The 13,407-nt window shown below is 35.4% G+C and overlaps 1 protein-coding gene across 1 annotated transcript; it reads left to right on the forward strand.

The window, feature by feature from the left end:
• Positions 1-293: 293 nt before the first annotated feature.
• On the forward strand, positions 294-7,290 carry VPS54. Its single transcript, XM_079008616.1, has 20 exons — positions 294-1,559; positions 2,144-2,206; positions 3,288-3,367; positions 3,446-3,563; positions 3,636-3,710; positions 3,789-3,945; positions 4,073-4,161; positions 4,253-4,494; positions 4,582-4,753; positions 4,831-4,914; positions 5,004-5,180; positions 5,253-5,341; positions 5,434-5,587; positions 5,714-5,795; positions 5,929-6,008; positions 6,110-6,271; positions 6,403-6,470; positions 6,578-6,658; positions 6,752-6,965; positions 7,062-7,290. Exons 1-19 carry the CDS (start codon positions 765-767, stop codon positions 6,891-6,893), a joined length of 2,910 nt encoding a protein of 969 aa, XP_078864742.1. The 5' UTR covers positions 294-764; the 3' UTR covers positions 6,894-6,965; positions 7,062-7,290.
• The last annotated feature ends 6,117 nt before the right edge of the window (positions 7,291-13,407 follow it).

The following is a 13,407-nucleotide window of genomic DNA, read 5'->3' on the forward strand; positions in this document are numbered from 1 at the left end:
ATGGATCATGAGGCGATACTTAAGGATAATCTCATACTCCACGAACTACGTATGTTAACCAAAACCATCTATATGGATGACAAAAAGAAAATACTTTTAGTACTTTTAGACACTAAAAAACTATGAACATTCTATGTAAGTGACATATGAAGGTCTAATTCCATATTATCGAAAACTATAAAAAGACAATTTAGAAAAAAAAAACATTTTTTTTTAAAATAGACAAAAATAAAAAGAAATATTTGTTGGTTATTTTTAACTTTTTCTCTTAATCAAAATCTGAATCCAATTATGAAATAACACATCCAGTTAACCCGAATAAAACTTTAGGTTTTCAGATCTGGTAACAATTGCAAGACCAAATTCATATTGGATCTTGGGTTGATTACTGATCAGCCAAATCTCGAACAAACCGATCCAAAATTCAAAACCAGCCGTGTGCAAATTTGGCTATTTGCTTTGAATTTTTGTCGACTCGGAGAACGCTAGAAAATACACCGGAGATATTGACGATCGGTATAATTCATTGGATTGAATTGATGATGGTAACATGAGACCCACGCACCAGAGTGTATAATCACAGCTTGTCTCGTCTGGCCCCTCACCCCTACTTTCGATCTGACAATGCAAGTTGATTTCTTAGGGTTTCTATCTACGAATACTGATTCCAGCAAATCCAAGTGAAACAACGGTATATGTGATTTGATTGAGATTGGAAGTGTAAAGACTGGATTGATTGATGCTGTACAAATCGTGAAAAAGAAATGGATCCAAAGCCTTCCCCCAGATCGGGAAGGTTCGCCCCTATTAATCGACATAATTCTACCCCTTCCTCCTTGCTATCGAAATCACTTTCCGATGCAAGTACCCAAAACTTATCCTCCATCCTCAACAACCCACATGTCTCCGACGGCTCTTGGGTCGGTTGGTGGTCGTCTTCAACTGCTGTACAAGTCGCTGAATTTGCTCCTCCTTCCGCCAACAAAACCCCTGGTTTAGAAATAACTAGATCCGATTTCACATCATATTTATCCTCAATCTCCGATCACCATAGCCGTTTCGAAGACATTCGGAACCATTCAAACAAGGAGAGCAGGGATGCGGATGCCATTGATCACCATGAGAGGGCAGGGGAAGCTCTCGTTGCGTGTTTGCGGGAAGTTCCTTCATTGTATTTCAAGGAGGATTTTGCACTCGAAGATGGAGCAACTTTCAGGGCGGCTAGCCCGTTCTCTACTATCGCTGAGAACACCGTGTTACAAGAAAAGTTGTCTCAGTACTTGGATGTGGTCGAGCTTCATTTGGTTAAGGAGATCTCGCTGCGTTCCAATTCGTTTTTTGAAGCACAGGGTCAGTTAGAAGATTTGAATCTTAAGATTGTTGAAGGGTGTAGTCGGATCCGGGAATTGAAGGAGACGATTAGGCTTTTGGATGTAGATTTAGTGGATTCAGCTCGCCAAATTCAGGAGTTAAATCATACCCGGAGCGATATGTTGGCACTGCAGGAGAAGCTTAGGCTTATATTATACGTTAACCAATCTCTTGCTGCTCTTAAGTTGGTAACCCTTCTGTTTGTTTATCTTGTGTTTCTGTCTGTGTGTGCTTATTTGGAAATCCTCGACTGAACCACATTGTTATCAATTGACATTTAACAACAATTTAGATGCAAGCAATAACAACTTACTGTATCATCCTACTTTCATTCCTTCCTACTTCCATTTTTCAAATTATAATATGCACTAATCAGAAAAATGTTGAAAGTAAAGTACAACCTATGGAACTCTATACTCGTATTTAAGGGAAACTATTAGCACTTCTGTCTCTAAAGTATGAACAGGTTATAGTAGAGATAGGTGTAAATGAAAACTAAGAAACTCAAGTGAATCCCAATTAGCTGTTAAAGAAAAGGAATCGAATTTGAAATCATGCTTTTTAGCTTTTTATTGTACGTGCAATGCTATAATACAAAGAAATGAAAGTAGCATGCGTACACAAATAATATAAGTAAGTTGCTATATCTTGCCTGTAACCCTTAATTTAATCGCTTTCTTGTTTGTTTATTCATTATTTATCATAAAATATGCTACACATGATGCTTGAGCCTATGAAATGACTGTAATTCTCTTGTTATTTTGTTTTATAGCTTGTTGCATCTGCTGATTGTGCTGGAGCTTTAGACGTGACTGATGATTTGAAGCATTTTCTGGTACATGAATGCCATACTGTTTTACACTTGATAACATTTTTCCTTCTTGTGTTGTTTTATTTGCTATAATTAAGGAGTTCATCAGTTATCATTATTTAGGCGAATAGCATTGACATAATATGTTTCTTTTTATGTCTGAAAGAAATTATATGTCAATCCATAATGCTTCTAGGTGTTAGTCTTAATATGTTTCTTAAGTTCTATGTATATTACACAACTAGTTGGATACTTGTTATAGCTTCACTATACCTAAACCTTAACATTGCCATAAAGAACTACTTTTACCAGAAAATTACAAATTTAAATTCTGCTATATGTCAACATACAAATATAACAGTATTTATCATTTTTAATGTGAAAAGAGTTGGGAGGTAATAAAAAGAAGGGAAACTAGATGAAGAATTGGTGCCTGAATACATTAACCAGCCAGGTTTTTTGGCTTAACACATTAAGTTAATCTGTCCAGATTAAGTCAAAAAGAAACAGCTAGATTAATTGCTTAACCCATTAAGCTCTAACTTAATGAAGATTACCATTTCATTACCATATTTTGTTGAACTTTTGAAATGAATCTATTCAAGTTCATTGTTTTTTATGTATGAACAGATGGCCAAAATTAAGTTACAAACAATGACAAAGATACCCTTTTTAAAAGATAAATTCCAACAGCTATTTTACCTATATAACCCTGGACTTAATATGTCATATAAATGCATAGGGTTTAAACGAATGCTTTTTTACAAGGGTGACTCTACATTTGCTTCTTTTTCTTAACTCATAATATATTGTAGGGTTGAATGGAAGAAATAACAACACACTTTCATTTATTTATTTATCATAGAATACCACTTCCATTTTCTTCCTTTTACAACATCATGCTTCAAAAAGTCTACCATATTATATCAATGTCACTCCTATAGCTGAGAAAATTTTCAAAGTATAATTTATATAAATATGAAAACACAAAGTACAATGTTATAATTTGGTAGAAATTTCAAAGTAAACAAATAAATAGAAGGACATTGCTATTTCTTGCATTTCACCTTGTAAGTTATATATATCTAATCATCTTTAATTACAGGATGGGGATCAATTAACTGGCCTACATTGTTTTCGTCACCTTGAGGATCATGTAGCTGCTGCAATAGATTCTGTAAATAGGTTAGTATCCACATCATTTATTTATTTATTTATTCTTTTAGAATTCTCTGTTGTGACTTGTATTATTTATTTTTGTAGCATTCTTTCAACAGAGTTTTTGCGTGCATCTATCAATGATTCTGGAGATAAGGATGTGGTTATATTAACTAAAGCAAAAGCAAAGATGACCCCACTGGGAAATGGAGAAGATAATGAAGTATGAACAGATTATATCATCAAATGATGTATTTACAACTACAAGACTAAATGATTTAATTGTGTGATACAGGTAAACTTGCATGAAGAAGACACCTCAAGCTTCCATGATCGACTTTTACCTCTTATTATTGGCTTACTTAGAACTGTAAGTACTAAATATACATTTAATATATTTCAGAAATCTTTTTATTTCAAATTTCTTATCTATTTTGTTAATTTTCAGGCAAAACTTCCAACTGTTTTGAGAATATATCGCGATACAGTTACATCTGACATGAAAACTGCTATAAAATCGGTTGTTGCAGAGCTGCTTCCTGTTCTTCTTGCAAGACCTTTAGACTCTGATTTTAAATCAAACGATCGAATTGTTGATTCAGATGGTGTGCATATATTCTTCACTACTTTTTATCTTTCAGAAGACCTATTATTCACCCTTATTTACTCAAAACACTGAAAGAGAAAAGAAAAAGTATGGAATTTGTGTAAATATTAGTTTTTGGTGCACAGGTGGAGGCTCATCACTTGCAAGTAAGCTAAGAAGCTTGTCTTCTGAAAGCTTTGTTCAACTTCTTGGCACCATTTTCAAGATTGTACAGGTAATGTGTGATGTGATTGGAGATTTAAACTCTTTTTAAATTAATTCATCAATAAAATGTAACTTGATTTATATTCTATTAGTGAATGCAGGCACACTTACTTCGAGCTGCTGAAGTTAAAAAAGCCATTGAATGGATAATGTCCAATCTTGATGGTCATTATGCTGCTGATTCAGTTGCTGCTGCAATTGCTCATGGTGCTTTAAATTCCGAAAACGCCCCTCTGGGTGATTCTCAGTCTGGATCCTTTCCTAGGAATTCTATCAAGGTGTCCCCAATCCAACCAAAATCAAACGATGCCACAAGTCCATCAAATTTATCAAAAAATTTCAGGTGATCTGATTCTGTTATACTATATAGATATGTTGCTTGCTTATTTGTTAGAAAGTTTCTAACAAGGGTAAATTTGTCATTTAACAGAGCTGATGTATTGAGAGAAAACACGGAAGCAGTGTTTGCAGCTTGTGATGCAGCTCATGGAAGATGGGCAAAACTTCTTGGTGTGCGTGCTCTTTTGCATCCAAGGCTAAGGCTTCAAGAGTTTTTACAAATATATAACGTGTCACAAGAATTTGTTACTGCAACAGAGAAGGTAAAATTTAATAGTTTCAAGATTTGAATTACATGTTTAAAATTTTAATCTTTAATGTTTTTTTAAATCATATATAGATTGGTGGAAGGTTGGGATATAGCATCCGTGGAACATTACAGTCTCAAGCCAAAGCTTTTGTTGATTTCCAACATGAATCTCGGGTAATTTTTTATTTATCAAATATAATAATATTTAAATAATGGGGGTGGCTAACAACTAACAACAATTTGTTTGATTAATATTATTATAGATGACAAAACTGAAAGCAGTGCTTGATCAAGAAACATGGGTTGAAGTAGATGTGCCTAATGAATTCCAGGGAATTGTGGATTCCCTTTTCAGCTTGGAATCTTTAGGAGTTGGTGATTCCGATGATAAAAGCTACAATGAACAGTCTGTTGATGGAATTGTGGATACCACTGGACAGGTGGAATTTATTTATTAATAGAATGAAGTTGATTATAACTTTTTATTTATTTTTGAATTCTGTGTGTTTCAGGTTAATAATGTTAAAACAAAGAATGAACATGGAAAATCTGGTGCTCATTTGATCTCATTCAGAGGTGTTGGGTACCACATGGTAAACTGGTTAGTAATCGTGTAAACTAAGCTAATTTATATATGAATTTGATGTAGAATTATAGAATATTGATATTTTTATTTTTATTTTTATTTTTCAGTGGGTTAATCTTGTTGAAGATGTTATCAGAGTACATTGATATGAATGCTGTTTTGCCAGCACTTTCATCTGAAGTTATTCATCGTGTTCTTGAAATGTTGAAATTTTTCAACACAAGGGCTTGTCAGCTTGTTCTTGGTGCTGGTGCCATGCAGGTAACTTTTTTTTTTTCTTTTTTTTTTGTTAAATATATATATATATATATATATATATATATATATATATATATATATATATATATATATATATATGTTAAATCCTGTTTAATTGGCATTTTCCAGGTGTCTGGTTTAAAGTCGATTACATCAAAACATCTGGCATTGGCAAGTCAGGTTGTGAGTTTTGTGCATGCTATTATCCCTGGTAGGTGCTTTTTGCTTTTATTTATAGACTTAATAAAACGTCTGAATGAAACTAAATCACCATTTTATCCTTATATTCCACATAATAATAACTTGTTCATCTGTTTGTATGTGTATGTATGTATGTATGTAAGAAATTAGGAGGATTCTTTTCCTGAAAGTACCTGAGACACGAAAAGTAATGCTGTTATCAGAAATTGAACGGGTATCACAGGTAATAAATAAACTCTTTTTACAAAATTTTCTCCCATTCTTGGGTATTATAAAGCGAGTATAGATATTTAATTAAAAGTTGTGAAATAATAAATTTTTTAGGATTATAAAGTGCATAGAGATGAGATACATACAAAACTGGTGCAAATAATGAGGGAAAGGCTGTTAGTTCATCTTCGTGGATTACCTCAAATTATTGAAACATGGAATCGATCAGATGAAACTGATGTACAACCCAGTCAGTTTGCTAAATCCCTCACCAAGGTAATAAATAATTATATATATATATATATATATATATATATATATATATATATATATATATATATATTAGTTTAATAAATTATAATATTTTTCTACTCTTCTTTATTGGTGAATATGTAATTAATTTTTAGGAAGTTGGATATCTTCAACGAGTGCTTTCACGAACTTTGCATGAAGCTGATGTTCAAGAAATATTCAAGTGAGCCTTTTTTCTTTTTCTTTTTCTTTTAATCATGATATAAAATTCTTTTTCTTTTTTGACTTAATTTAATTGAGTACATGTCATATGATTAATGTTTCTTGCAGAGAAGTGACAATCATCTTTGACATACAAATATCTGATGCTTTTTCACACGTGGATATTACCAATCAACAAATAAAAACCAGGTTCTTGCATTTTCTTATATAAATTATAAATCACCTCAAGTTTACATGGCAAGGGCGTTTATGTCATTTGTTTTTTTTTGTTGTTGTTTATAGGCTTAATTGTGATATCCAGCATATCCTTGGATGCATAAGATCATTGCCATCAGCCAAGTTAAGTAGTGAGTCGGGGGCCCCACTTGCAGGTCAACTTGAGTCTTTGGTCCAAAAAATATCTCCTGAAGCTGCTGATCAATAATAGTATATTATTATTATTATTATGGGTAGTAGTTAATTCATTACACAAACAAACAGCAAAAGCCAATTGGAGGTAAAAAAAAAAAGACGTAAACGCCCTTGTAATTTGTATCTCTCAGATGATTTGTTTATAGGGAGAGGGTAGTAATTGTGAGATATTGGTTGGCAGGTGCTTGATGATGATATGATGCAATTTTCAAAAAATACAAATTTTGAGGAGACTACTTTTGGTAACGGGAATGTATAACTTAATGGGTACAGATAAGAGAGATGTAAGATTGAAGTTGATTGATATTTTTCTTTTCTTTTTTTTTTTTTTATTTTTTTATTTTGTGTTTGATTTTGTTTTGTTACTTTTCGTGGTTATATATATTCTTGGCAGATTGTAGTTATTGCAATTCGTGTATCCAAACCGTACAATACAATACAATGATTTAACCCATCTATAAAACTGATGATAAATAACAAATGTTATAAATCATTGTTGGAAAGAAAGGATGAGAATACATTGATGGGTGAAAATGGTGAAAATGAGGGGAAGCATGTGAATGGGTTTGGTGGGAGTAGACATGGTAAATGTGTTGTATAAATTAAAATGAAACTAGAAAGCTTAAACCATAAAAATGCCAAAAAGAACACACACACACACACACACATATATATATATATATATATATATATATATATATATATATATATATATATATATATATATATAAAGAGAATAAAAAATGAAGAAGAATTGATTTCTTGATTTCACTTGCAGAGTAACGAATATAGCCCTATTATATAATACAATGTAAAACTAACTAAATGAGATATGTGGTAGATATTTGTGGAGGAATACAACAACTTTTGACAAGGTAAGTACACACATGGGTGTTATATCTTGATATGCTCCCGCAAGATGGACGATCCGGAGATGAGGCCAATCTTGGAAATAAGATAGTGGAAACGTGAGCTTGGAAGAGGTTTAGTGAGGGCATCTGCTAATTGATCATCACCTGCAATATGTTGGACTTGAAGAGAGCCATGTTGAACCTTTTCTCGGACAAAGTGGAAATCTAAAGCAAGGTGCTTCATCCTTGAGTGAAAAACTGGATTGGCAGAATAGGATGTCGCACTGAGATTATCATAGTAAATGGTTGGTGTTGTAACAGATTGGAAACCAAGTTCGCTTAATAGAGAGATGAGCCATTGGACTTCAGTGGTTGTGGAAGCCACAACACAAAATTATGCTTCTGTGGAGCTCCTTGCAAGGGTGGTTTGACGCTTTGAGCTCCAAGAGATTGGATTAGAGCCAAGGTATACAATATAGCCAGTAGTGCTTCTGTAATTATCTTTGTCACCTGCCCAATCAGCATCAGTAAAAGCATGAAGTGTAAGAGGAGATGTTTTATGTAAAATGATTCCATGATGTAAGGTTCAATGTCTGTATCGAAGCCATCGTTTTAGGGTTGCCCAGTGAAGAGATGTTGGTGCATTCATAAATTGGGATAAACGATTTACTGCAAAGGATATGTCAGGTCTTGTTAAGGATAGGTATTGAAGTGCTCCAACAAGTGTTTGATAATTAGTAGGTGATGCCAAGGGTGTACCGCCAGTGAGTCGAAGGGGTTCAATATTGATCATCGGTGTTGAAAGCGGTTTGCAATCACTCATATTTGCTCTTTTGAGTATATCAAGTATATACTTGTGTTGGGAGAGAATAATACCAGAAGGATGTGGAAGGACTTCGACGCCCAAAAAATATGACAGGGAGCCAAGATCTTTTAGAGATAATTTGGTGGCAAGATTTGTGATAAAACGAGATAGATGGTTGGGAGAGGGACCAGTGACGATGATATCATCGACATAAACAAGAACAAGAATGAAGGTTGAATGTGTTTTGAGGAGAAAAAGGGAGGAGTCTAAGATGGTTGGTTTGAAACCGAGGGAGATGAGATATGTTTTGAGCTCATTATACTAAGCTCGTGATGCTTGTTTTAGGCCATATAGGGCTTTGTGGAGTTTGCATACATCGTTAGGAAAGGATGGATTCACAAATCCTGGGGGTTGGGACATGAAGACATCTTCTTGAAGATGACCTTGCAGAAAAGCATTATTAATGTCTAATTGTCTCAAGGGCCAGTTTTGGGATATAACAAGAGAGAGAATAAGACGAAGGGTGGCTGGTTTGAGAACAGGGCTGAAAGTTTCTCTATAATCAATGTCGGCCCTTTGATTGAAGCCTTTAGCTACAAGTTGTGCTTTTAGGCGATCAATACAACCATCAGGTTTATATTTTGTTTGATAAACCCATTTGCAACCGACCAGATTAGGAGCTTGGGAGGAAGGGACGAGAGACCATGTTTGATTTCTTGCAAGTGCATCATACTCTTCTTGCATGGCATTACGCCATGAGGGATGTTTAAGGGCTTGAGATATGGGAGAAGGTTCGGATGGATAAGAGGAAGAGGCCGTATAGAGTTGAAAATTTGAGTTGTAGTATTTTGTGTTGGGTTTAGAATTGGATCGTGTATGCATTCTGAATGAAGGGGGAGAGGGAGGAGGTGGGGGAGAAGGAGGGGAGAGTTATTTTATGGAGGAGAAGGAGAGGGAGAATTATTTGGTGGAGGAGAAGGAGGGGGATAATTATTTTGTGGAGGAGAAGGAGGTGTATCAAGTTGTGATGGTGTTGTATGAGTGATAGGAATTGATAATGATACCCAATGATCAGGATTGATTGGAGGAGTGGATGTAGATGATTTTGTGAGTTTATGAAAAGGAAATTCATCTTCAATAAAAACAACATGTCTGGAGGTGTAGAGCTTAGTGGTTACGGGGTCATAGGCATAGTAGGCACTTTGTGTTGGAGAATAGCCAACAAAGATACAGGGAGTGAGCGAGGGTGCAGTTTGTGGGGGGGGGAGTAGGGTCTTAACCATGGGTAGCATAGGTAGCCAAAACATTTTAATTTTGAGTAGTTGGGTTCCTTTTTAAAGAGACAATAGAAGGGTGAGAGGTTGTTGAGGTTAGGAGTGGGCATTCTACTAATGAGATATGCTGCAATGGTGAAAGCAAGAGGCCAAAAGGTTGTTGGAATATTTGAGTGAGAGAGAAGAGCTAGGCCTGTTTCGACTATGTGCCGACGTCGACGTTCAGCGTGCCCATTATGTTCAGGAGTATGTGGAGGAGAAGTAAGGTGAGAGATGCCATGAGATACAAGATGAGTGGCAAGTTTTATATATTCGCCACCATTGTCTGAAAATAATTGTTTTATTTTGGTTTGAAAATAGTTTTCAACCAAGGATTGGAAACGGGTAAATATGTTGAGTGATTCGGATTTCTTTTTCATGGGATAAAGCCATGTGTATTTGGTGAAGTGATCAACAAAAATGATGTAATATTTATAATGATCAAAAGATTCTATGGGAGAGCACCATACATCCGAAAAAATTAGTTATAAAGGCTTTGAAGAAGTAAGGGATGAGTTGTGAAATGGCAAACAATGACTTTTATTAATACAACATGAATTACAATTTTCTAATGAACTAGATTGAAAAGAAAGAGAGGAAGACAATTGTTGAAAAACTTTATTTTAGGGGTGGCCTAGTCGATGATGCCACATGGATAAAGTTGTTCGGTGCATGGTAAAAATGGTAGGCTTCAGAGATGATTTGAGCTCATACATTCCCTTTGTTGTTGTGCCCTTGAACAGGGGGGTTTTGGTTGCCAAGTCCTTGATGAAAAAAATAAAAGAATAGAATTCAATTAGAAAGTGATTATCAATACATAATCTAGATATATAGAGATGATATTACGAGACAAAGAGGGTACATAGAGGACATTTTTAAGGATTAAAGGAGTATGAGGTGTGTGAAGAATTAGAGAGCCAATATGAGAGATTTTTAAACACGGACCATCACCGATGACCAATTCTTCAGTTCCATCATATGGAGCATGAATGAAGAGGTTATTTAGGTCATTTGTAGCATGGAAGCTTGCCCCACTATCAAACAACCAATTTGTTGTTCCTGGATTATGTGTTGGACTCATGAGATAAGCTTGAGGACTTGTAGCCTGCACAGAACGATTAGAGGGAGATGACACATAAACAGTTGGAAAAAGCTTTTTGAAGGTAAAACAGTTGCTCAGTGAATGCCCTTTTTGATGACACCATTGACATTTTCCCAAAAAGGGTCGTTGTCCAGTTGCTGGAGATGTCTGTTTGGTGGGAGTGGGAAGAAGACCTGCATTGTTGTCTTGGCGAGGGGGCCATTGCTTCTTGGTGTTTTGAGTGTAGAAAACTGAGGTGGGTTGGTGTATCCCTGTGGTTTGAGTTTGTTGGGCAAGAGCAAGTTCTTGATTGATGAGCTTTTCATGGAGTTCATTGAAGGGGATGGTGGAATCTTGTGCATGGATGGCGTCCAGAATGGGTTTATAAGCAGTTTGATCCAATCCATTGATAATAGCATCAATGACATCTTCTTGATCAAGTTTCTTTCCCAGAATTGCAAGTTCATCAACAATTGTTTTGATGTTCTGCATATATTCTGTGATTGTTTGACTTGGGATCTTGGTGGTTTGTTTTAGGCGATATTGGAGCTGTTTGATATGGCCTCGTGAGGGAGATGCATATGTGGCGGCTAGGGTTTTCCATGCTTCAAAAGAGGATGTAGCATTTGTGATTAAAGGAACAATTTATGGAGAAAGGCTTCCAACCAAAGCACCAAATAAGAGGCGATCCTGCCTGAACCACTTCTGGTAATCAGGATGAGGGGTGATTGTGCCGTCGGCAGCAGTTGTTGGTGATGGGGCTGGGCAAGTGCCATCTATGTATCGGAAGAGATCAAGGCCGTACAGAAGGGCTTCGATTTGCGTTTTCCATCCAAGATAATTTGTGGATGTCAATTTTAGGGTTGTAGGAAAATTGACAACCGTGATATCTTTGAGGATGGTGTTGATAGTGAGAGAAGATCCAGTTCCGTCTCCCATCTCAGATACGTGTTTAGGAGAGATGATCGTGAAGAAGATTTTTGGGTGTGATTTCTTTAGAGCCGAGCTCTGATACCATAAAGAGAAAAAAATTGAAGAATTGATTTCTTGATTTCACTTACAGAGTAATGAATATAGCCCTATTATATAATACAATGTAAAACTAACTAAATGAGATAATACGGTAGATATTTGTGGAGGAATACAACAACTTTTGACAAGGTAAATACACACGTGGGTGTTATATCTTGATAGTATGTTCATGCGAAAATATAGATATCTTGTGAAAACGCGAAAACATATTTTATCTTATGAAAATCAAACATATGTACTATATATCCGTTTTATATAGAAAAGGTAAACAAGTGCCAACAAGAATATGTCGTGCGTGGTGGATTTTTGTGCACGTTGTCCAAATGGGTGGTTTTTTCGCATGTCGTTCAAAAGGGAAGTGTTTCGTCGGCATATCGCCATTGCATCAGATATCAACACCCCCACTTATTCGGCCTTAGACTCAATGTTAACATAATGATGCATCTACCTTCTAAATATCTAGATGGAATATATCATTCCTTGTAACCACCAATTAGTGTCTCTTAATGTCAAGTTCATCTTCCACACATAAATATTCAAGTAAAAAATGGCCGCTACTTGAATCCCATAATTTGTATGCCAAGTTAAGGATTACTTCTCCTCCGTTCAATTAGGAGGCATCTTCTTAGCCGTTCAACATTCGGGGTGTTTGGTCCGTCCATCTTTTTACCTAAAAATGATCATATCACCTTTTTTCTAATGGTTTAACACACACATCTTCTAATTCTACTATTAATGTTTCACATTTATCCACAATGATAATTAAACCCTCAACCATATGGAAACAAACGTTTTTCCTACACACATTGATACCGCCATTCCAAAGACTCTTTAGCAGTGCACCTCTAACCGATTTAACCTTACAAGATTTCCCTTCTTACCCTTCACCTAAAATATTTCTCTTTTCTTCTTTTATATGCCGACATAATCTCTCCCACGAAGACAACCCATCGACGTATGCACTAAAGCCCACATATCGTCCTCCTTCTGTGAAATCTTCGCCGCAGGTAAGCTTCTTCCATGTCTTCCTCCTTCCCCGACATTAATATTTTCTCGTGTGAGAGTGCATCTTCCCTGTCATTGATTTCTTCTGGTGCAATAATGTTTTTAAGTTCTTTTTTTTCATGGAATTTCGTTCAAGATGGAAACTGTCTGATTGGAGCTAATGCTAGTATCCAAGGCTTCTGATTAATATTTTATCTTTCATAGCAGGTGTTGAGGGGGGACAAAGTGACGGTTGCACATGATCTAATTTTTTTGGGGCCCAATTTTTATTATTATGTATTGTATATATGTATATTTATTTAAAATTACAAAACTTATAATAGCGATAAATACTTTTTTTTTTCAAGCTCGTCTTAGGCTTCTCAGGACTGACCTGTTTTTCTTCTTTATTATTTTTATGGTTTTGTCTGATTTTTGAGATGTTTGGCCTTCATTTGATG

Source organism: Lactuca serriola, chromosome 7 (genome assembly GCF_051521515.1).
Source record: "Lactuca serriola cultivar US96UC23 chromosome 7, Lser_US96UC23_V15, whole genome shotgun sequence".
Classification (NCBI taxonomy): Eukaryota; Viridiplantae; Streptophyta; class Magnoliopsida; order Asterales; family Asteraceae; genus Lactuca; species Lactuca serriola.